This window comes from Pipistrellus hanaki, assembly GCF_964339955.1.
Source record: "Pipistrellus hanaki genome assembly, chromosome: 10".
NCBI lineage: Eukaryota > Metazoa > Chordata > Mammalia > Chiroptera > Vespertilionidae > Pipistrellus > Pipistrellus hanaki.
This window is the reverse complement of record NC_140512.1, coordinates 39,029,767-39,056,178: the sequence shown is the minus strand read 5'-3', so window position 1 is coordinate 39,056,178 and position 26,412 is coordinate 39,029,767. Positions and strand designations below refer to the sequence as shown.

Below are 26,412 nucleotides of genomic sequence, written 5' to 3'. Positions count from 1 at the left end.
TCTGTTCATTTTCATAAGTTCTTGACTAATTTTAAATCTTGAAAAATATTAGGGACATAATCATGGCATATGATTAATGAGAATTTTTAAATTATGAACATAGCAATTAAAAAAGAAAAAAATGAAAACTATCTTTGACCTTCTAATAGAGACTAAACTAGAGGGAACAATTCTTGAATTGAATAAAGGTGTTAACCACTGTCATTTCTGTGAGAACAAAACAAAACTAGGAAATACTCATCCAGAATATAAAAAAAAATATTTCTTTCTTCCACAATAAATGTACTGAAAGATTTGGAGATTTGTCAAGGTGAAGAAATCACATCAAATTATAGTACATGAATAAAAAAAAAGGAGGCTTGATTAAAAATGACAGTTTGTCAGCTAAGTTTGAGTTAAAACGATTCCATGATGATTATCTTGAGTTTCTACTAACACACCAGTAAGAAAATAACTAAAAGTTTCTGATTAGAAAATAGCAATATTCTCAGCACTATATCAAACCACAAAGAGCAACTACTCTTCCTCAGCTTCTCAGTATTTATTTTGCACCTTCCCAAGGCCAAAATGTCATGTATTTTTGTAAAAGAAAATCAAAGCCAAATGGTAAAAATGCAGAGATTTGGTTAAACAAACAGTCAAAATCTCAGTGGCTTTATCTGTAGCATGCCCAGCGACCAAACAAAGCCATGATATTGTCCATCTCTTTGACAGACAAAGAGCCTCAGAGGTCCAGCGTGACATGCCCGAAGGCTGGCACGTGATGGGGCTAATTAAATTAAATAGCAGGAAACAGCTTTTCCATATGCCACTGCCTGGCCACACACAAACTGTAACAGTAAATCTTTTATACAAGTCAGGGAAAAATGGAACCATTAAAAAATATACAGTATCCACACACCGTCCGAGGTTCAGAAGCTGCATAGCCACATAAACTCCTGGGGCCTGGACTTGCCAAGTGTGTGAGGACTTCCCAGTTCCCTTTAGGAGCCATCCAAAAGTCTGTGGTAATTAGAGAGGATGAAAAAGAAAGCCCCGCCACCAACACTTTAACTTGAGCCAATATCCTGATTGCTTTAAGGACGCCTTTTTACATCAAATCAACTCAAAACCTCAACACTTCCGAGTCAAAGTTAAAATAAAATTGTATTGCTCACTTCCCATCAGTTTTGTATACCACCTCCCCTTTACCCAACTGAAAATGAAGAGATAAATTGAAAAACAAAAAGGCATGAAGTCTTAAGAATCTATTGAGAAAACTCTTCTCCTATGTTCCCCACAATTTCTCATCCAATAACATACTTTCCTCTAAGTTTGTCATTGTAGTTCCAGGCCAGTGATCTGCAAACTCATTAGTCAACAGAGCCAAATATCAACAGTACAACAATTCAAATTTCTTTTGAGAGCCAAATTTCTTTTCTTTTTTTTATTTAATATATTTTATTGATTTTTCACAGAGAGGAAGAGAGAGGGACAGAGAGTTAGAAACATCGATGAGAGAGAATCATTGATCATCTGCCTCTTGCACACCCCCTACTGGGGATGTGCCCACAACCAAGGTACATGCCCTTGACCAGAAATGAACCTGGGACCTTTCAGTCTGCAGGCCGAGGCTCTATCCACTGAGCCAAACCGGTTTTGGCAAGAGCCACATGTGGCTGAGAGCCGCAGTTTGCCAACCACAGTTCTAGGCTTTTGTGTAAGACAATATAATTTTAAACAAATCCATACCTGTATGTATCTAGAAGACTTTCTGTGGGTTGGTAGATACTACTAATGCTTACCAATCAGGGTTTTCATTAGCACTGAATTCAATGTAAAGAATGGGAACTCTAAAATAGTAATTGTTATTTTAGAAGCATTATGGTGGAAAAATAAAGACAAGGAAACTGCTCTCTCATAGGAATCCTAAATCAGAGGATTGCAATGTAATTTTAACTTAAAGACATAGCAAATCCAGAATCAGTGCACAATATGGCTTATTTGCTTAAACAGAATTATATGACATACATTAAATATCTAATTTAATATACAAAATGTAAGTGGCACTCAATATGGTTTTTGGTGAAAATGACATTTATGGTAGCCATTATTCAGATGTTATAAATAGTCCATTATTCATGCCTTTCTAACTTGAATCTAAGAATTTTCACTAGATTTATTATTTCTTGCCATATGAAAGAGCTGACTGCATTAATGGACCATGACTTAATAAAATTACAGTCTATATGATCTTTAACTATAAAAACACATCCAATTCAGGGGCATTCAATGAAAGAAAGAGAGAAAACAATTTAATTTTAAACTGAAATTTTGAAAACTCATTAGTATTATTGTTTTTTTTTTTTGTTTATTCCATATAACTTTAAGATGACAAAATGTTAGCTAATGTGCCTGGGTTAGCAATGCCCATTCAGTCTGTTTGTGTACCATGCCAGAAATCAATACATAATTCTTAATGTTTGTTTCTCCATGTCTACCTTCAAAATTAATATTTGAATGTAAAGATAATCAAATATCTAGGAAATCAAAAGCCTGGGAGAAAATGGTCAACCCACAAAAAAGAACTGATGTGGTCAGAGCCAATAAGTGACCAGCTTCTAAAGTGAAGCCAGGCCTACCGGTAGCAGTGAGCTAAGCCATCTCTCTGTCTCTGCCCTGCCCATAAATGCATTGATTCCATCACACCTCTACTGGATCCCATGTTCCTTCTGCATCCTCATTCCTGTCCCAAGGCTCTAGGCTAAGACTGATAAATCTTTGTAAACACACAGGACAATCAATAAGGTCCAGAGAACTCACAGTTAAGTGAGAGAGAGAGAGAGAGAGAGAGAGAGAGAGAGAGAGAGAGAGAGAGAGAGAGAGAGAGAAGGCTACTGTAGACCTGCTCCAACAGAACTTAAAGTTTTAAGAGGTTCGTCATGATCAACCATCTTTAAAGAAATACAACAAATTTAAATTATCTGGCACCTAAAATACACCATCTGATTTTAAGATTTGCTATAAAGCAAGCAATAGTATTCCAGATTCTGTGGTAATGGTAGTGTTAGACATATAGATCAATGGAATAAAAGAAAGTGTTCAGTAATTTGGTCACATATATGTTTTCAATTGATTTCTAAAAATGGCACTAGAATAATTCAAATGAACAAAGACAACCTCTTTTTAAAAACTAGAGCTGAAAAATTCGGGTACCTTTCTTCACATCATACACAAAATTATCTGGCTCAGAATGGCTTTGCCTTAAATGTAAAAACTAACTAGAAGAAGAAAACATAAACACAAATCTTCCTTAGATGGGACACTAGAGCCCTCACCATAGAGGAAAAAATTGATGGAATGGGATCCATCAACATTAAAACATTCTGTTCTTCATAATAAAAGATAAGCTATGGGTCAGGTAAAAAAAAATTGCAACATATAATATATATCTAGAAATGGATTGAATGGAGAATATATGTTATCCTTATAATCAGTAATAAAAAGACACTCCAATAAAAAGCATGTAACATAGCGGGATCCACAATTTACCAAATCAGATACACAAATTGCCTGTCAGCACACGAAAAGATAACATTAAGGGAGATAACACAGCACAAAAACCACACTGAGATTCTACCCCACGTCCACTAGAATTCATAACATTTAAAAATTACCTGACAATGCCAAGTGTTGGAAACAGGAACTCTATGTACATTGTTAATGAGAATGTAAAGTAATAAGCAATCAAAAGTAACTCTGCAGTTTCTTACAAAGTTAAACAAACAGCATAATACTCAACTATTCTCCTTCTCGATATTTACCCCAAAGAAATAAATGTCTACCAAGACTGGTATAGAAAATACAGAGCAGCTTTATTCATAATCACCCACACCTGGAAATCACCAAAATTTCCATCAATAGATGAATGCGTAAACAAATTGTGGCATATCCATATAATGAAACACTATTCAGCAATAAAAAAGACCCTATTATGGATACATCCATGTAAGAATCTAGGAGCATTTTCTGAATGAAAAAAAAAATCAAGACAGAAAATATCACAGACTCTTTTTATATAATGTATTTATATGAAATGTTAGAAAAATCAAAGCAAACGCCCAGTAACAAAAAACAGATGAATGGTTGCCTGGGCCTCTGTGGGGAGTGGGAGTGGGAACTTGATTAAAAAGGAGCAGCAGGGTAACTCTTTGGAATGATAGAAATATTCTGTATCTAGATGGTGGTGTACACGCTTGTGAAAATTCATCAAACTGTACATATATAAGGAGTGGATTTTTGAATGTGAATTACACTTCAATAAAGTAGATTAAAAAGCAATAAGATTGAGGGAGCTAACACAAAATAAAAATATCATTTCAAAAGTTTAATTCAATTTATTATGGGAAAGACTCCCAGGAGATTAGAAATTGGACATTGTTTAATTTCTGGGAGAGTCTCTCCCAGGGAATTTTTTTTAACTTATTTTCATAGCTAGAAAAATACTGTACTGAGAATTAACCACTCTGCATATATGAAGGTATAAAATACATGGAGATACTTAAAATTTGAATGATTTAAGTAAAATTCAAAAACAAAGGAATCAAGTTGTATGTTTTCACCAGTTTGTCAGATAACTCAAGCAATGAAGCAAAAATCAAACCATTTAAAATACGGGCCAGTAAACTGAATGTTAAGTTTGCTTTAATTGGTAAAATATAAATAAATAAAGAGGGATTTGATATTACCTCCACCATGACCAAAGCATGTCAGGTGCTAAAAACATAAGGTAGACTTATTCTTTATCACATTGAATGAAGGTATTAGAAGGAGAACCGATGACTATTCAAAATCAGGGAGTGATTTATTTAAGATCAAGAAATCATCTTAGGTGTTCCTACTCCCAGATGGAACTGGTTTAACATTCATCAAACTGGAGACAGAGAAAACTCCCCCACCTATCTCCTGAAAAAAATAAGAAAGCTTCTTAGAGCATTTGGTAACAAGCAAAAACACAGAAGAGCTGAGTACAGACAGCCCCTGATTTACGACGGTCTGACTTATGATTTCACCATGGTGTGAAAGCCATTGATCTCACATAGTAGAAACCCTACTTTAATTTTGACCTTTCCCTGGGCGAGAGGTATGGAATAGGACACTCTCGTGATGCTGGGCAGCAGGGACCAGTGATCACGAGGGTGAACCACAGGTACTCTAAGGTGTAGTATGAATACATTTTTTGATTTACAATATTTTCAATGTCCGATGAGTTTCTTTGGACATAACCCCACTGAGAGTCAAGGAGCATCTGCACTTGCTCATTTTTCCTCAGTTCGAATTCTGATGCCATACATATTACGTATAGAAACAACACCCCGATGAAAAAATCACAGTGGTCACATCTAACAAGTGAGTAAACCGACGCTTGGCAGAACCACGCAATTTGCTTTAGGTAGAGTTGGGAATAGACAATAACATTGAAACTCCTGAAGTCCTACAGAATAAGCACTGTGACCACCAGGCAGGGGTGTCTCTAAGGCAGTTCCACACATGAATCACAAACAAATGCCACTCTTCAAATTCAGTGCATATGTAGTCAAAACAACACTTTAATTTTTTCCACAGTTTTCTTTATATAAATCTGCAAAAAGATGAGGTCAATTCACTTTCTAAGATTAATTGGAATCACTTTGTCTTTTTTTTCCAACAGAACACATTGATGTAGAAAAATTCATGTGCTAAATAATACATTGTATTTTTTTTTACCAAAATATATCTCAGATATTACAATAAAAGCAATCATCAGTGACCCATATAGAAGGTAAATTATGGAAAATCATAATTGTGGCTGAGCGGTACTCCCCCTGAGGGAGTGCACTGGCCACCAGGGGGCAGCTCCTGCAATGTGTGTCTGCCCCCTGATGGGCATCATAGAGATTGCTCATTCCACCATTCGGTGGATTTGCATATTACCCTTTTCTTTATATAGGATAAATTCACTTTAGTATTAAGGTAGAGACTAGAGAAAGTATAGCCAAAGAGAAAATGAAACTATATGATGGCTTTCAAATCAGAAATAGGAGTACTAACTGCTTATAAAAAATGAAGAGGAGATAAAAAGAAAGGATTTCATGATAACTTATCCAGAGTCTAAATGGTGGTTCCACTGACAGAAAGGGAAGAGCTGAAAAAAATAGCCCATTTTACAAACGATGAATTTACTAACTTGGAGATGAGAGTGAAGCAATAAGTGACTTGTCCTTTCAACTGATAGTGTGAATAAAACATCTGGTAGACTGCGAGTTGCCTTTGAGATAAAGAAGAAAGAAATCTTTAAACCTTTAAACCATTAAGATGCCACAGATTTCCTCCAATACTAGCATTTTTGCCTTTATGAAAGATATTGGCAAGAGCAAATAGTATTTTTCTCAGGTTTTATAGCCCACTTATTTCCAAAGGAATGTGTGAGATCTATTAACATAACTAAAAATGAGAGGAATACAATCTAAGCAGCATTCACAATAGAAAATATGTGAATCACAAATGCAAGCATATATGCAACCTTAAATTTTCTAGTAGCTACATTAATAAAGTAAGAGAAAACAGGTAAGATGAAAGCCAATTATATAACATGATTGGCTTTCATCTTATAATGTTATATATAAATGTTAAATATTATAATTTTAATATGTAATCTATATATGTAATATTATAATTATAATTATTATAATTTTAATATTTAATCAATATATATTTGTTACTTAGATAGGAATATATATATGTATTATACTATATCTTTGAAGTTTTTGGTATATTTTACATTTAAAACACATGTTGTTTGTGCCAGTCATATTTTAAATTCTCAATAGATTCATGTGGCTACCGGTTTGGACAGTACAATATACCAGTCTTGGCAGAAATTCTGTCAAAGTTCAAAGCAGAGATGTGAACATCAGTTCAACAGAAAACTTACTAAGTGCAAAGTGACATAAAATAGGGTAACCAGGGTAGAATTTTAAAGCCATATAAATGAAAAATAACTCAAATTTAGTTTCAAAAGGTCACCAGAATAAAAGGCATTTCTTAAAAGAAAAAGAAACTTTATCTTTTCTTTGGTTTATATGAAATATAATAAACATCAAGATTGCAGGATTTAAGTGATTCATTGGGAAGAGAAAAAAGCTAGGAAGCAATAAGAAGCAGCAACAGTAAGACAAAGAAGCAAAACCAAAACTAGGAATCAGGAAAATAGCTCATGCATGAGATAATGGAGTCCAAGAATTATTAAGCTCTTATCTCTAAAAATAACTCAAATACATGGAAGTATATATTTACAAAATAATGTATATAACTCAAAATGGATCAAAGACCTAAAAGTAATGCTAAAACCATAAAACTCTTAGAAGAAAACATAGGTGTATATCTTTGTGGCAGTGGATTTGGCAATGGTTTCTTATATATGACACTAAAAGCATAAGCAATGAAAGAAAAATTAGTAAATTAGACTTCAATAAAGCTAAAAATGTTTGTGCATCAAAGGCCACTTATCAGGAAAATGAAAGACAACTCACAGAATGGGAGAAAATGTATGCAATTCATATATCTGATAATGGCCTGGTACCCAGAATATATTTAAAAATACTTGCAACTCAACAACAAAAAGACAAGCAAGGCAATTCAAAAATGGGCAAAGGACTTCAATAGAGATTTCTCCAAAGAAAATGTACAACCAGCCAATAACTAAATGAAAAGATGCTCAACATTATTAATCATTAGCGAAATAGAAATTCAAAACAACCGTGAGCTAGTACTTTACACCCACTAGTGTAGCTACAAAAAAAGGGAGGACAATTACACGTATTGGAGTTGATGTGGAGAAATTGGAACCCCTCTTGCATTGCTGGTGGGAATGTAAAAGAGGCAGTTGTGTGAAATAATTTGGGGGTTCCTCAAGAGGCAAACAGAGTTAGCTTATGATCCAGCAATTTCACCCAAGAGAACTGAAACCATATATTAACACACACACACACACACACACACAAAAAAAAAACTTGCACATGAATGAATGTTCATAGCAGCATTGCTCAGAATAGCCCCCAAATTAAAACAATCCAGTGTCCAATGGATAAACAAGCTATAGCATATCAATACAATGGAATATTATTCAGCCCTAAGAGAGAATGAGGTACTGATATATGCTGTCACATGGATGAATCTTGGAAATGTTATGCAAAGTGAAAGAGGCCAGGCACACAAAAGGCCACATATTGATTTCATTTATATGAAATGTCCACAGTAGTCAGATTCACAGAGACATGAAGTAAATTAGCAGTTACCAGGGTTGGAGGGAGAAGGGAATGGGGAGTGACTGACTAATGGGTATAGGACTTCTTTGAACTGATGAAAATGTTCTGGAATTAGACAGTAGAGAAGACTGAAGAGCATCATGGGTATACGAAAGCCACTGAATTGTACACTTTAAAACGACTGAAATGGTGAGTTTTAGTTTATATAAATTTTATCCCAATTAAAAAATACATAAGAACAGCTCACAACTTGTGAAGAAAAATAATTTGCCAAGTTTGGTGGATTAATGCTCTACAAATAGGTTATGGAATTGTTTAAATTTGAAGAAAACAATAAGCAAAAAGAACAAATATTATCAAAGAAGGAAGAGCAGTAAATATAGGGAGGATAACCTACAGTGGAGTTAAAATGCAGATGGGACAGAATAACATACAAGACATCTGAGATAATCTAGTAGTTTGAGAACTATGAATCAGAGTTCAGGAATGGTAGGTAATAGCTATGAAAAATCAGGCTGTATTTCAGGAAGTGGGCGAGGTCTCCTGGTCACTTCCAGAACACAGTTTCTGAGTCAGACTCTCCCCAAAAGCTTGAAAATGTAAATTTCTGGGATCCCTGTCAGGACATCCGAATAAGAACCTCTGGGAGGTTTATCAGAACTGGACTGTCAACAACTTCATTCAAGAGGATATTTAAGCTCCTTTCAATTAATCACCTGGGAGGTCTAGAACTAAGTCCCCATTTTCCCATTTCACAACGTTTTATAGAGCCTACCTTAGGTCAAAATGATTATATCCAGTGCATCCCTAATAGTTAAAAAAAAAGTTGTTAAAAGGCAGCATCCTAATGGTTTAGAGTTTCCTAGCGTTGGTTGGGGAATGAAGGTAAAAAAGTGGTGAAGAAAAGCTGTGAGCTTTCTAAAATCTTTTCTCCTTTTCTCCTCCAAAGAGTTAATTCCAAGGATCCATCCTTTCCACACCAGCCTAGGACTGCTTTGATCAGAAAAAATAATCTCACAGATTTTCAGGATTCTAAAAGATTTCAATGTTAACAAAAATTAGATCTCTCATCTTTGAATTAGGAAAAAAATAAGAGTCCTAATCTCATAAATTACAGCAATGATTAAAAAGAGAAAACTGATTCAAAACAGTTTGAAAATGCTGATGGACAGAGAAAAGGGGTGGGAGGGATAACGTACTAATAAACTTGGACAAGTAAAAGGATGTCGCACAATATACAGTGTGGTGGTAAAGTTTGAGAACAAGGACTCTAGTGCCTGGGTTCTTGGGTTCAGATGAGAGTGTCACTAACTGGGTGACCTTGACCTTAACTTCCCTGTGACCCAGTGCCCTCAACTCTACAATGGGACAAAAATACCTACCTGATAAGGTTGTTGTGAGGACTCAGTTAGTTAACAGATGCAAGGTACTGAAAACAAAACATGGTACCCTGTATGTTTGCAATAGTTAAATTTAGTTGTCTTTTTATAAATCAAGATGATCCCCCAATTTTCCATTGTCCAAACCCTACAGTTTATTAGCCTTTAAGAAGTTTTTTTTTTGTTGTTTTTTTGTTTTTGTTTTTTTAAATAAAATGAGAATAGAAACCTTTATAAATCGGCAGGTTCTAAAAAGTTACATTTCCAATATCCTATCTTATTTGCTTGACTGCTCTCCCATACTTTCTCTTTAAAATTATAGATTATGAAAGGAATGATAATCTCAAAATCCTTCCCTTGTATCTCTGAATTCCTGATTATAATTGGTTATAATTTGAAGACCTTAATTATTTATTATTGTCAACCTACAATTATATACCCACAACTGCATATTTCCATTAACGAAAAAAAAAATCACAAAGAAATGCCACATTAAAAATAATACTGTTGTCTATATATCTGTTGAGTATTAGGTTTCAAAAGAATGTGTAGTGTCTTAATTCCTTCTTATTAGATCCTTTAGAAAAAGAGAAAGGTGAAACATAAAAATATTTGAAAGACTGTCTTTCTCAGTTCTATAAAAAGCAGCAATCTCCATTTCAGCAGCCACCTCCACTAAGGAAATCTAATGGATATTTATTGTGCTGGTTAAAAAAAATCCCCAAAATAAAAAACACACCTTTCTGAAGAAAAACTTTCTTCAGAAAAGCTGAGATTGATGATTTTTATTGAAATAGCCACTTTACACTTTGGAAATCAAACATAAAGTATAAAACCATTATCTAATTGCTTCCTCCATCTCTTTTTTGAGGATGGCTGGTAACTAGCTCATCTTGCAATTTTTCAGTCCAAAGGCAATTTTCAGGAAAGCATGACTTATACCGAAGGTATTCCCACAGTTCTGATCAAATTATGGAAAGATAGTCCATTTTATAATAGCCAATGACATTAGCCCCAGTATCCTTAACGATCTAGGGCAATACTGTTGTGACCTAGAGTAACTTTAATTTGTATGACACTATTAGTGAAGGGAATCAAAGATAATATAACAAATATTCTTAACCTATTGAACCAAATACACAGCGACACAATATGAACTATTGGCTAATAAGTTTTGCTAGCAATTGACCAGAAGAGAAACAAGAACTGGCATGGCCTGGGGGATGTGTCCTGTCTACTTCCCTTTACCTGCGTCAGGTTCCTTATTTCTCACAGTCCTATTAAAGAATTATTTCCATATAAGGTGAGGTAATTTAATTACTCCTTTCTCTTTAAATTTATGTACTGTCACTTTATACTTAGAGGTCAGAATCTCACTGTAGTAGGTAGTACTGTTATAATACATGATAAATTATTTATATTAATATTTATTGAGTGCTTGTTATATTTAAGGGATTACATTAATCTGATTAAAAATAGGTTTTTGGTGGTTTTTTTTTTTTACTTGAGAAAACTTAGGAATTGACAACTATTTACATAAAATTTTATATTGACATCAAAATGATAACATGGAAAAGGCCACACTGGGGTATTAAAAATGCAACAAATTTTACCTGTATTTGCTATTTGATAATGACTGACATAAATACTTTAAAATCATTATTGTTGGATTTATTATTTTAATGGCATAGAAGTAACGGCTCAAAATATGTTTATTTCCCTGTTTCAACAAAGAATGGCAATGTATTTTGGTATGTGACACCTACTGCATGAGCTTCGAATTCGATTAGATATCAAGTTTACACAAAGCCATATGTATGAAAGGGGATCTTTTAAAAAAAACTTTATTTGAGAAAGGAAGAGACTTATAACAGAAGGCAAGAAGAGAAACATACAAACAATATATTTACAACACAAAACAAGAGATCACCATCAAGGGTGTAAATTATAATAAATACAGTAGATTTTAAAAGAAACAATTATCAATTAGCTCTAAGATTATTTAAGTCCAGCTTTTTTTTTCACTGGTTCCAGGTAGTTTCTTGATTAAATTCAAAGAATATCAAATTCAAACAAATTAACGTCCACCAACTGTACTGATGAAACTCTCTCAAGTGACATTATAAAAAATAGGCTTTTTTTGTTCTTCATTACATATCTTTGAAGTAATATTATACAAAAGTCTGCTCAGCCACATGTTCCTCCCCAAATAAAATGTATTTTAAAAGATGCACTATCCCTTTTTATGAAATTGAAAAAAAAGACTTTAAAGAAAATGTATATTTATGAGATGGAGAAAATATACAGTTTTATCTTAGGAATGCCATATTTTAATGCAAAATAACTGGCAAAAAGTCATTTTAATCTGAAGGACTATACTAATCAAAATATGTTGGTAATAGGAAGTGTTACAGCTATTTGTCAAATTATCAGGTCTTTTTCATTATATGGAAAAGTTTTAAACTTTCTAACTTCTAGGTATATTAATTTAATTTGAAAGGCGACTTTTTAAAAAAGGATAATGTATCTTTAGCAGTAACCTTATTTTAAGAAATATTTTTAAATGTCACAGCAAAATGTAAACAACACGTGCCAGGAACATACAATTGTACAATGTCTACATTTGGCAAAACTGCTATATCTCCCTTGAAACAGGATACTACACCTTTTAATACCTCGGATTTAGAAATATAAATATTTTAATAGGGAAAAAAACTTCCACAACGATTCTAGGTCAATTTGGATTATTCATATTAAAGGGTCTTAATAAGACACTTCTTTAACTAGCTTAACAAAAGTAAACCTATAAAACAAGGTAAACATATCAAAAGGGAGTATTGAAGGAAATGTTCCAGTGAAAAGCTTCCTTAACAATTTCCCTACTTGTGGTGTTATTTTCTTAGACAATAAATCAATTCATAGAGTGCCCTTTAAAAACAGAAAGAGTAAAACACTATCCTCCGCTTCTCCCCCCTGCATTCCCCAGCACATGAATCACTTGGACTTCCTGTTTCCACAAGGCATTTCCTGCTCAGCCTCATAGAATCCGCTTTTTTGTAGGAGAACAGCAGGAACCTGACAAAGAAGTGACTTAAATAAACAGTCTTCTGTTGCCTTCCGAGTTGTTTGTATTTGATAGCTTCAAAGGACACAGTCCTTCTAAAGGTACTTTATCAAGAAGCAGGTTCTCTTGTTAGGACCCACTTTCCTAATTCTGCCAAAATGGTATGGCGCATGTCATGTCACCATAGAATTATACTTAAGAGATCCTAGGGATAATGATAATAAAATATGATATACTTGCTTCTTTTAAACTTGATTTTGACTTCATATCAGATGGTAATTTTACTGTTGCTCTGTTTTCCATAATCGTAGATACTACAATAGGGTATCTGATTGGACCATAGGCTGCACATTACTTCTTACCACATTTGCATCTGCTTCACTTGATCTTTTTTCTTTCTTTCTTTCTTTCTTTTTCTTTTTCTTTTTTTTTTTTTATAGACAGAGTCCTCAAATAAGACAGGTAAAGTAAAATGAGCAGTGCTCGGTGAGACATAATGTAATATTTAAAATAGTGCTGTACTTTGCATCTATGTATTTAAAACCACCTCTACTCCTAATATTTTTCAATTGCAATCTATACAGTAACCTACTTAGGACTATTGGCTTGGTAACCAGAACATTTCACTTAACAAAAATGGGAGAGGAAGGAAGGGGCAGACTACCTTTAACAGTGTGCAAGACTGAAGTATGATACATTATGTACAATGATGTGAAAATTGAATTCTACGTATCAAAAAAAAAATCGAGAACTAATAGAATGTGTCATTGATCAGACTGGGAACCTATCCAGCAGTCACTGATCTCAACAGATAAATTAAAACAATGGTGAGTTCGTTTTCCTTAGAAGTAATTGACGTGGCAGGCTTGAGGATGAATTTAAAGCCTGTTAATTACTTGGATACTCATGTAGTATAATATTTAGTGTAGCAGGTATTTCCTTGTCAGTGAAATCTCAATGAAACCTTGATATCTATATAGAGATCAGTTTAGAGAGAGACCTCTATGTAGATATATCCACATTACTTACAACCCTTAAACTCTAAAATCAAATTATTCAGTGATAGGAAATAATATCCATTGACCAATACCTGCAGTGCATTTCATGTTCAGATAATGACTTTAATTACAAATCCTGGAGCTAAATCTTTGCCTATTACCTGTTGCATAAAAGCAGCCTGCTCCCCAGATTCCATTTCCTGGATCTGAGCATCTTCATCACTGTCCACTGGCTCCTCCTTGACCTTCACAGCCCCAACTTGTCCCAGTGTGTCCTCCACACAAGCACTGCTGTCGCTCCTAGTGCTGTTGCCACTAGAGGGCGCTCTGTCTTCCTGCATCGCCTGGTCCCCCTGAAGCTCCTCCTCCGCTTCCTCCAGGTGCCTGCCTGGTTGCTTCAGTTGTTCAATAGATTTCGAAAGCAGCTAGAAGAGAGTGAGTGGTGAGGGGTTCAAAATTCAATAGTTCTTGGGGGTAACAGAGCAGCAAAATACACTTTGATTTCTAACGACTCTTTAACACACTTAGAAAATGGTGGAAAAGGGGTCAATGATAAACGTTTTCTATGGAAATCATAAAATTTTCACCAGGACAGGTTACACTGAGTCAATTTAATCCAAAGAAACCTGGACTTTCCCCCCACCCTCAAACTAGGAAATGTAATGAAAAATAACGGAAAGCTACTGAAATTTTCCCAAAAAATCTCATTTTTTCAACAAATGTCAACCACTATAAAAGACAGCACAAATCCTAAGAGTCCTTCTCCATTCTCCTATACCTAAATGGTCAAATGATAAAACACTGTCTTTTTTTCTTTTCTTTTTAAAAAAATATTTTTTTATTGATTTCAGAGAGAGGAAGGAAGATATATATATATATATATATATATATATATATATATATATATATATAACATCAATGATGAAAGAATTATCAATTAGCTGCCTCCTAAACCCCCCAACTTGAAATTGGTGCATGTGCCCTGACCGGTAATTGAACTGTGATCTTCTGGTTCATAGGTTGATGCTCAACCACTGAGCCACACCAGCTGGGAAACACCTTTCTAGACATTCTTGTAAACCATAGAAATAATTGATTTTGAAGTTTGGAGCTTTAAAAATATGCAGAACTTCAAACAACTTTGACAGAACTAAACATGTTTTATGAACATACCCAAAGGGAAATTAAATATTAGGAAAGAAGCAAGGGATTATTTTTTAATTTGAGAATTATTATCTAGACCTTTTATTTATCGTATAAATTAAATCATACTTAATCTGCAATAACTGCTCCCTGATTAAAAAAGATAACAGATAACATACTTAATTTATACGATAGCAAAATGCCATGGTATAACAGGGGTAGATGGAATTCTAAGGTGATTTCACCGCCCTTAGGGCTTTTTATTTGACCAGGAGTCTATTTACTCCTCATCTGCAGGTCTTGAACTGTGTTTTCAAAAGTGGTTAGTTTTCCGCTGAGTCAGTGCCCATGTAAACAGCATGCCAATTATGATATAAGCAGCACATTCAGAATACCACCAGTTAAGCCATAAATACAGACTATTCTGTGTAAAATTCAAGTTTACCTCTCACTCACACCTACCTTTGTTTTTAAAACTAAATACACACTTTATAGTTACAATACCTAAGTGTTCAAACTTCAAAGGGTGTCCTAACCTCTTTAGGCAAAATCCTCAAATAGCCCTGTACATGCTGATGAAGCCCTTCACTCTGACTGCAGGGGGAACAATGGGGAGTTTTCATTCATTCTGCAGCACTTAGTTTATTGAGTGCTGAGGACCTTTCCCATTGTAAGCACTGGGGAAACAGCCGTCGCCCTGCCCTCATGGGGCTTATAGGTGAGAGTATTAGAAACTGATAACTAAACTCATTCTTGTTTTCTAGTATGGTAAATGGAAAAAAAGCAAAATAAATAAATAAATAAATAAAGCACAGTATGTACAAAGCACTCTTGGACTAGAGTGGAATGTGAATTGGGAGGGAAGGTTTCACCAAGGAAGAGCTATGTGTAGCCTGAGCCATGAAAGACGGGCAGAAAGGAATAGTTATGTGTGTGAGGAATAGAAATAAAGGTAAAGATGACAAGAGATAGAAAATCACCCTCTATGGTATGTGTAGTCATAGCCCAGGGCCTGAAGGCCGTTCTTGAAAAGTTAGCAGAAGAATATTGGGACACAGCCCAGGAAATGCCCTGTCATGGCCCCTGCTTACAGAGGGCGGCCCCGCATCTTCTCCAGCTCGGGATGCTTGACTGCAGGAGTATTTAACAACCAAGGGGAAGGTACACATACCACCTGCTAAGGGAAGACTATTTTATTGCTCTTCCTTCTCCTTCCCAGTTCCAACATGGCCTCTCAGAGCCTTGCCCTCTGCTGTAACTCAGCTCCAACTCAGGATCACACCCTAGACTTGTCTTCATCTGTAACTAAACACTCACCTAACTCTCAATTTCAAACACCACTCCTTTGTTCCGGTTCATCCTCAGAATATTCTTACCGCAACCATTCTGACTCCAACCTGGAGGGTCCCAAAAGCTATTGGGCCAACCCCATTCTCAGAGCCCATCACCTCGTCCCCTCCTCCCCTCACTCCCCTCCTTGCTGGATGAGGTCCCATTCTCCATCATTAAAACACACTCCCTTACCTTACCCTTAACACCCGCTCTTTTCAAAATCAGGACTTCTAACCTGGGTTAATGATACATCTCTGCCAAACCCAAGCAGCTGAGTAAGCCAGGAAACAAATGAACAAATAAACTGCAATCATGCTGAGTGTTTCTCCTCAAATTCATGATCACCACCCTCGAATGGGCCCTGTGCTCCCTGGCAAACCCTACCACATTTATTTAGTTAATTTACCCCTACTCTTTCAATGACTATTTCAACGGACCTCCTCTCTCCTCAAACCCCAGACCTTTTCCTCACTCCCTGCTGAGACCTTTGTTTCTCATTTCACTGAGAAAACAGAAGCATCAGCAGAGACACTCAACTGTCCCATTCACCCTCTTCCTGTTACAATAAAAGCAATGCCTGCACTCCTGTCCAAGGCAATCCCTTGGCTTAGTGCCCCACATCTCTCCACTCCTGCAATTATCCCCTCTGTCCTCCATCACACATTGCTCCTCTGCTGGAGCATTCTCATTTGTACACTTTCAGTATCTTCACCATTCTTCAATAAACTCCCACCCCCCCACCCCCCAAATAAACCGTCACATAGAACTTCACAGTAAAACTCCTTGAATTTTCTCACTTGTCAGTATTTCCCCTTTGCCAGTTGCTTTAGAATTCACAACAGACAGGCTTTCATCCACACTGTTGGACTGCAATCCTTGTTGTTACAAAAGTCAAGAATGACTGCATGAATGTCCAAGCTATTGACAATCTAAAGAGACTATTAATACGTGTTGGTAAGGGTGAAGCATTTGAGAAAGGAAAACAAGACACCTTTGAAATAAGAGATTACTATTACTAGAGTCAGTGTAGCCGAAGTCCAGATAAACTGTGTGAAGTGACTGGAATGGAATTTCCCATAGAAAGCAAGTATGCCCTTCAAAAAATCTCCAGGACTGTCAAAATGCTGAGTCTCCAAAGAATATACCATATGTACATTTTAACAGAAAATCTCCTAAAATTTGACCTGTTATATATCTGAGGTCACTGGAGTGCTCAGAAATCACATCATTTCATCCATGAATCAAGCTGGGTCACTGTTTACAACCTCACTGACAGGGATATGCGGAGGAAACTGTGTGTAACACTTTTAGAGTGCAACCTGGAAACCTGGAAACAAATCCACGCTTCCCAGCGGTTCCCTTGTCTCTGATGCACTGAAGGAAACCCGAGGGAGAAAACTCCCAGATGAATGATGCTGTAGTAAGTGGACAAGAAGTCTGTATTGCAAAGGGATCCTCTTCTAAGGGCAGACTGCTGCAGCAGTCACCAACTGTTGGTCTGTGGACCATTGGTGGTCCCAGAGGTCTCAGAGGTAGGCTTATAAAAAAGAAGTGTTTCTTCACATAAAACAGCCACTTATGCATGAAGATCACATCTACACTAATTAAAGAGAAACATGCAAATTAACCGTCACTCCACTACGCCCACCAGCCACTCAGAGCAGGTATGCAAATTAACCCAACAAAGATGGAGGTTAATTTGCATAAGCAGAGGGAATGAAGACTGAAGACAGCATAGAAGGAAGAGGAAGGGAAAGTGGAAAAGGAGGCAGCAGTGGCCGCAGCTGTGGGAGGGAAAGAGCAGGGGGGTGACAGTGGGAGGGAAAATGCAGAGGGAAGGCGGCGGGAGGGAAAGCCTGGTGCAGCAGCAAAGGCGGGAGGGAAAGCAGGGGTGGGGGAGCAGAGGTAGTGGGAGGGAAGGAAATGCACAGGACAGAGGCAGGAGGGAAAGCGTGGCGGGTGGGAGAATGGACAGCAGCTGCAGGAAGGAAAGTGCTGAGGGTGGGGCAGAGGTGGCAGGAATCTTCTTGCAGGAATCTTCCTGCAATGGGCCTCTAGTAGGTACACAACGTTGGTGTTGGAAATTTTATAACATTTTTCAAGTCTTTATTTTATAACAAAGACACTTCGTGCCTGAGAAAAACCGAATCATCTTCAAAAATGAGTAGAAACCTAGATGTGTTTACACCCTTCCACTCTGCACTCTCCTTTGAAACAACTGAATGAATATAAACGATTCCAATGTCTCCCCCAAGCTCCAAACTTGCATGTTCAGCTGCGTGCTTCAAGTCTTTGCTTAGATCTGGAATATCAAATAGGCACCAAACATTTTAAATACTCAAAGATCATCTTTATTCCCCTCCCACTCAAACGTATCCATTACCTATTTTCTCATTTGAGTGATGTGTTATCCAATTGCCTGGGTCAAAAATCTAGGATTTCCCCCCATTTTTCCTTAGTTGTCTTTCTCACAAATATCTGAAAATTTAATATTAGGTAGAAATGCTTTGATGCTTTTCTTCCCAGGTTATGATACAAATGCCAATGCCCATGTGAACAATAATTACCACTATTTTACCATCTTGGGAACAAAATGTGCTCTTTGTGAAGTTTCACGAAATATAAAATAGATACCTGGGACCTCCTGCTGCCGGCATGGAAAAGCATAAAAGTGTAGAGGGTGTTAGCCTGCACTTCTTTTATTTTAGGTATTTGGAAAAAGCTGTTTTTGTTTAAACAGTCCTATTGGCCCATGTGGAAAAATTAGCAAGTGACAACAGCAAGGGAAATTAACAAGCAAAAGTCACAGAAAACCTGCCTGCTAGGTTTGACTTATTTAAGATACTTAAAAGATAACTTGGTACTATTTGAAAGTCTCTGGCTACTTATTAAGAAAGTCAGCACTCAGACAATGGTGTGTTCTATGTGGTTTTGAACGAAAAATGTGACCATTACCAAATTGTAATTTTTTGAGTTTGTCCTATTGCTGAGTGGCCCCAGATGCAGGGAGGGGCTGTCTGCTTCCTCTCAGTGGGGTGGCAGAGCCTCTCTCTGGTTGAACATCTGGAGGTGATCCCCCAGCAAAGCTGAGCTCTTGCCTTGCAAGATGAACCATCTGTGTGGCAGATAAATGGGCGAGTCCCTGTGAATCTCAGCTGAGGCCCTGTGGGTGAGACCACTGCATATCACTGGTCTGATACCAGGTGAGTTACTTTGGTGGGAACCCAGCTGAGATGAAGAATGTGATGGCTGTACAGCTTTTCCTGCCCCTTTTATCTGTGTCCTTACTCATCTGTCAGTGTGGCTCTGTGTTCTCTGTGCTAGTGTTCAGCAACGGTATGAACACTAAGAATGCTATCATCCTATGACCATTCTGGATTTGTGACACACACATGTATACACACTCACATGGATAGTCTGTAGGCCAGATAGCATGCTTTATCCAAATTTCTAACATGCCAGACATTATAACTCAACCCTTCAATTCTTATCAACCCCTAATACGGTCACATTCATAGCAAGTCCATAATTTAAGTGTCTTGTATTCCATGTTGAACATCATATGTTCTATTGGCAAATGCTATAAAATTCATGATATATGTAAAGGCTGTGCTGCTAATCTTTACATGTTAACCCATTAAGCTCATCTCTGTGTAAGGCACATTGTTTGATACAAGTCTAGAGATCAACAAGCATAAGTGTTTTTGAATAAAATACCTTGAAATTCTATTTTTTAACTTTTGCCATAGAAATCCTTCGTGTCTCCACAGATATCTTCAGATTTGGCATGGCAACTAAGAATAGGAGTGTACAGGGAGTAAGTCTGTTTCTGACAGATATCTGATTTTCTGAAATGATCAACAAATCATTAAACGCAAGTTTGAAATTGATTATTAAACTATGTAACATAACCTTTAACCCAACTCAATGCTTTCTTATTTTGCCTCAGATTTTAAGGCAGATTTTACTTGGAGCATGGCAATAGCACATATTTTGGTTTTTATTTTTATTTCAAATAAATGTAAAATTCTTCTTTTGGAAAATAAAATCGTCCCCTTAAGCTCCAAGGAAACTAGATTTAAAAATAAGGATAAAATTCGGTCTCAATTCACAAACAGATTCGGTATATACCAAATGTTCTCAAAAAAACAACATGCAGAGCTTGGAGGGCTTTCAAATCTAGAGGTCTACTTAGAGAAGAACTTTGCTTCCAGCCAGAATACGCCATGCTACTCAGCTTCTGTGCATGTTAGGAAAATAACCAGGAGATCCAAGATTAAATAACAAGAGAGAAAGATTTTTCCATATATTGGTTCATTATTCACATAAATTAAAATTTCAAACAGAAAAACACCCTTTCTCACCAATATTGAAGGTACATAAAATTACTATAGGAACCAACTACATTTTTAATAAAAACTTGTTTGTAATTCTAAATGACTGTCTAAAACAATGCCTGCAATTTAAATATCCTTTCCTTGGCTCTCAAAACATCCTAATATTCCAGTAACTTAAATGAATGTTAACTTCTGTTATTTTCCTCCTCTCAGCTAGATCGAGAAAGTTAACCACTCACTCTTTCACTCATGCAACAATTTTTACTGAGCACTTACTATATGCCAGGCCTTGGAAAGAGAGGGGGGCATCAGGCAAACTCTCAGTGGAGTAAACAGAAATTGAGCAACTTAAGGCTGGAACTTCATGTGCTAGAAAATGATGCAGGAGGTTGGAAGGGGGTAAGGGGGGTGTTTAATTTGTCTGGGTAGGGAAAACTTTTCTCAAGTGGTTGGCTCTTGAGCTGAGAGAGACTCCAATACCAAGATCAAGTCATGAAAAGGCTGGAGGTTGAACCTTCCATACAGCACAACTCCTGGAGGTGGAATGAGATTCCCTGCAGACAGGAGAGGAGGTCAATGTGGCTCGAGTTCAGTAAGCAAGGGAAGGGAGTAGGAGATGAGGTCACTTGGGGGACAAGAGTCAGATCAGGAGAGCTAAGTAGGTCAAAGATGTTTGCGTTTCATCCTAGAAGCAGTGAGGAGCAACTGGGGAGTCTTCAGTAAGCCTTTGGCATGATTTGATTTGCATTTGTAGTGATCACCCTAGCCACTATGGAAGATTGAATGTAGGTGGGCAAAAATGTAAGGGAAGATCAACCTTTCAGAACATGAAATCAACATTTCAACAAGAGAGCAAGAACTATTAGGGGTTCCTCTTAACTGAAACACAGAGGACTTATTTTTCCTTCTGGTATAGCACTGTGTAATTTTATGTCCTTTTTTATTACACTAGAGGACTGGTGTACGAAATTCATGCACGGAGGGGTGGGGGAGAATTTCCCTAAGTGCTGCCTGTACCCTCTCCAATCTAGAAACCCTCGAGGGATGTCCAACTGCTGGTTTTGGCCCAATCCCAGGGATCGAGCCTAAGCCAGCAGTCAGAAATCCCTCTCACAATCTGGGACCACTAGTTCCTAACTGCTCACCTGCCTGCCTAATTGCCCCCAACTGCTCCCCTGTGCCTACTTAGTCATCCCCAGCTATCCCCCCCCCCCCACACCAGCCTGGTCAACCCTTGTAGGGCCCCCCCACCCCCCCACCAGCCTGGTTGCCCCAACTGTCCCCCTGCTGGCCTGGTCACCCCATGCAGCTTGTTGTTCAGTCATCTGTCTGGTTGTTTTGGTCATGATGACCCCTGGCTTTTTATATATTAAGATATTAAGATAACAGGATTTTTTTGATAATCTCTTTTCTGATTTTCATCTGAAAGTAGTCTTTCAAAGTTTTTTTTTGTTTTTTGTTCTTTGCTCTTTAATAAATAGAGCCACAGTAAGCAAAGGCATTCTTATTAATTTATCTTTTTCTTAATCCTTGGAGATTGTGAACTGTCTCAGGACAGACAAGATCTCAAAGCCAATGATCTTCCTATCACATGACTTGTGAACATCTCCCTTTTCCCCCATTGGTCAATCCCTTTCTTGGTAAACTGGACAGCTCTGCAAATCCTACTTAGAAGGAGTAAGAGTAATCCCCAGGTGATAACTGCCATGTGGAAATGTGTGTCCAGAATGGTGAAACTTTTCAATTTTTTGGACGGTGCCAGAAATACAGAATTATATTTGAAATATTTCTACTTTTAAAGTTTCACCAAAAATTCAAATGCTGTTAAGACACCAGGTAAGTCAAAGACAGCAGTTCAGTGGAATAGATAGAGTCTATGACTGTCAGCTAGAGGCCACTATGACTAACCCCTGGGGTCTCTTCTTGATTGAACATTCCACAGTTTAGATCAGATAGGACTGATGTTTGCATGCTTTCAAAATACACCGCCCTCACAATTGTGACATTTTAATATGTTCCTTACAAAATTCAACTACCTTGCCAGGGGTTGGAGGTAGGGGTAGGGACTGACCACAAAGGTGAGCAGTAAGGAACTTTGGAAGCTAAGACCTGTCCTGCATCTTGATTGTGGTAATTACATGATAATATGTATTTGTCAAAACTCACTAAACTGTACAGCAAAAGGAATACATTTTACTGTGTATAAATTATACCTCAATAAAAATTCAATGACTAACCATAATATTGTTCCAAAGTGAAAACAAAGTCGGCTGTATGATGAATACAAAGATGTTAGAGAAAACTGGAATAAAATGTAGTGGTTTGGTTGACAACAAAGTAGCTTGATGCAATATTGAAACAAGTGGAAAATGTGTGCCTTGGAAATAGTCTAGCCCTTCCAGACAATCATCTTCATTAACAGAATAAGAAAAATAGGCCTATTAGTCCCTGGCTGGGTAGCTCAGTTGGTTACAGCATGGCCCCTTTATGCCAAGGTTCTTGGTTCAATCCCTGGTCAGAGAACATAGAAGAAGCAACCAAATGAATGCATAAATAAGTCAAACAGCAAAATGATGTTTCTTCCTCCCTCTCTCTCTCTCTCTCTCTCTCTCTCTCTCTCTCTCTCTCTCCCCCCCCTTCTCTCACTCTCCCTAAAGTCAACCAATTTTAAAAAAGGAACTATTAGTTGTATATAGGAATATAAATATGAGTTAGGATTTCAGTACTGCTTACCATGTTTATAAAGCACTTTTAGTACAGTCTCACCAGCTACCTCTCAAATGTACAGATGAGAGGATTATTGGACAAAGAAGGTTTGGCATTTTAACCAAAGATGCAAAACTAACAAATCATTCTACAGGATGCCAGAAACCTCTCTTGGAAAGGATATCAAGCATTCTTGATCTCATTATTAAAATAAGCTATATATTATGTAGAACTATCTCTGAATAGAATTGTCTGTCTGCAGGTCTGTAAGCCCATGCAGGGAAAGACCATGCTTTCTTTATTTTCATTTTCAGTGTGCAGCATAATGGTTGCTAATAAATCTCTGTGGAACATCATAAATTATTCCATGCCAGGAACTATTCTGTAGAACTGAATTTTCATTGCTGGCTGATACAGCTAAATTGATAGCAAGTGAGTAATGTTACATCCAGGCTGTGGAAGCACAGCCCTGGATGCAATTCTGCTGGAAAGAATGGGAAATATCTAGACCATCTGACATTTCAGGGTCACTATATTTCCTCAGATTTCATAACTATTTAGAGAAAGGGCAGAAAGATAGAGGGGGGAATCTACAATCAAGAACTTCTAAGTAACCAAAATCTGCACCAAGGATACAACTATACACTGGTGGTTTTCATGTCCACAAATCACTTAGCTATATTAAAAATTCTTTAGTAAGTCTTAATTATTTCATTTTGTCCAATGAAACTTCTAAACTACTTGTCAAGGTTGGGAAACAACCAAATTATTTAGCTTCCCTCTCCCTTTGAATTCCCTGGGATCAACATCAGTCAAACTACTCAGCATGGTTTAATTCCCCAGATAGCTTTCTTCCTCCTATTTTCTTACCTCATAGTCATGTCCAACTATTGTTTTTCTCATTCAGTGAAAGTGCCCCTGCCTTGGTTAACAGTGCAGAGTGAAACGGAAAGGTCAATGTCCTTCCCTGCATCTTCCGGTTATGAAGGCAGCACCGGGGAAGTTTATGTACGTTACACATTAATCCCCTGAAACAGTCATTGAGTTTCTTTTGCAAACACAGGATTTCATCACATCTAATAATAAAGCAACAAGCCATCTTCCGTGTATTATAAACCATCCACTTGTAATTTGTAGCTAAATGCTTCTATATGAATTCTCTATGCTGATATAAGCTGGCATTGCAGCCTAAGTGGTTTTGCGTTTTTGTTTTGAAGCTGACTACATACCTACTCAGATCTGTTTACATAGAGCTAGTCATGTCAAAATAGCATCTATTTAAGGGTAAAGTCAAAGTTTCTCTTAAAAACTTCTATAGATAGATAATCTGTACCGTTATAAAATTAAGGCTGCCTTTCAGTGCCAGCTAACATTGTTGGACATACTACCCGTCTAATGGGCAGAATATAAATCCGAAAATGGTGATTAAAGACTCTGCATGGAAACAAGCTGTCAAAGGGATAGAGAGAAATTAAACCTGACAACAGTAATGCCTACTTTCCTAAATGAAAGCCCAGTTCAAGTTTCTGCTCATCCATTTTTCAGAACTTAAAATAAGGCATTTTCCAACCACCCATGGATGAGATGCCAGCATCTGCATTTCAGTTGAACATGATGAAGTCAGTAGACCTTCAACTCCAGGCTTGCTCGGACTCCTGCAAGATGTTTGCCCAAGCTTAAAACGTGGCAATGGGGCAGCGTGCAGGAGAGGAATGCAGCCTGGCCCGGCTGCAGTTGGCTCTTCACTGCACTCCCACCGCACCGTTGGAAGGCATTATAAGCCAACAGGATACCTGCATGTCCTACCATCAAGTCCATAAATATACCAGTAACAACAACCACAAAACCCTCCAAGAGAGAGGGCAATGCATGGAAAGTTGGGAAGCAGGGCAAGGAAATGGGATTTCTTCATTCTGACAAACCCAAACACACACACACACACACACACACACACACACACACAAATAAAAATAATATTAAAAAGATGACCTTCCTTTTTGTTTGTTTGCCTTGCTTTTAATGATAAGTATTCTACTTTTTTGTAAAAAAAAAAAAAGAAAGAAAGAAATTAGGAAAACCTTGTTTCCTGCTTGGTGATAGGAACAACACTAAAATCATAAGCACAAACCCAGGCTGCTGTGACATACATCCTATGTCAAATTCCAGCTCTGTCACCTGCTAGCTCTGTCACCTTGCTCAAGATACATAAGCCCATTTAAATTAAGTTTCTTTAAAAAAACATATTTTATTGATTTTTTTTTTACAGAGATGAAGGGAGAGGGAGAGAAAGTTAGAAACATCGATGAGAGAGAAACATCGATCAGCTGACTCTTGCACACCCCCCACTGGGGATGTGCCTGCAACCAAGGTACATGCCCTTGACTGGAATCGAACCTGGGACCCTTCAGTCCACAGGTTTATGCTCTATCCACTGAGCCAAACTGGTTAGGGCTAAATTTAGTTTCTTGATATGAAAAAAACAGTGTGCTGTTAAGTTTGAGGAGATAGCAACCATAAGGACATAAGTATGGAGTCCTAGCTCGCAGTAGATCCCACATGTAAAGGGACCCTTCTCCAGTGGTCCCTTTGGGATAAGGTATTATTTAAATGATCCCATCCCAGAGGGACAGCTGGAGAAGGTTCTGGGAAGATGCACAGCACACAAAAGAAGGGGAGGGAAAGCCACATTGGGAGAAATGGGTATAGTAGCAAAGCCAAGATTACATCTGATTTTACTTAAAATTTTAATCTTGCCACAGGTAAGCCACAGATAGAATTACCTTTATTAAAATCAAGCTAATATTAAGTGTTTACTTGTTTGGTAATATGAAGTGTGACTAAACAATGTAAACCTTTTGGAATGTATATTTCTAATAGTCACTCTTCAAATTCATCTTTTTGAGAAAATATACACTTTGCTCAATAGTACACAAAATAACTTTATTTAGGACTGAGTTCAGGAATGCTTAATTAAAAAAAATGATAACACACATACATACACATGCTCTGTTTGTATGTGACCACAGGCATGAAAGAATATACTCCCTCGGGCTGCTGTGGATGGATTACTGAGGACAAGGAGGGGTATGAATCATGAAGGGTTACAGAGAATATGTAACATTTATGTTAGAAATTATGTCAAGAAAAGGAATATAACAGATACGACGC

The 26,412-nt window shown here is 37.1% G+C and overlaps 1 protein-coding gene across 9 annotated transcripts in view; it reads right to left on the bottom strand.

Annotated features, from left to right (window-relative positions):
* The window catches only part of HDAC9 (histone deacetylase 9), an 814,141-nt gene that overhangs the window by 287,358 nt on the left and 500,371 nt on the right, over window positions 1–26,412 (bottom strand). For 8 of the 9 annotated variants that reach the window (XM_084896717.1, XM_084896714.1, XM_084896718.1 and 5 more), the window contains one exon: window positions 11,492–14,151. In XM_084896717.1, coding sequence (XP_084752843.1) covers window positions 13,837–14,151 — 315 coding nt within the window. In that variant the 3' untranslated portion in view covers window positions 11,492–13,836. Of the gene's footprint in view, window positions 1–11,491; window positions 14,152–26,412 lie in introns of those variants that run through there. The other variant, XM_084896713.1, reaches the window with a different exon arrangement.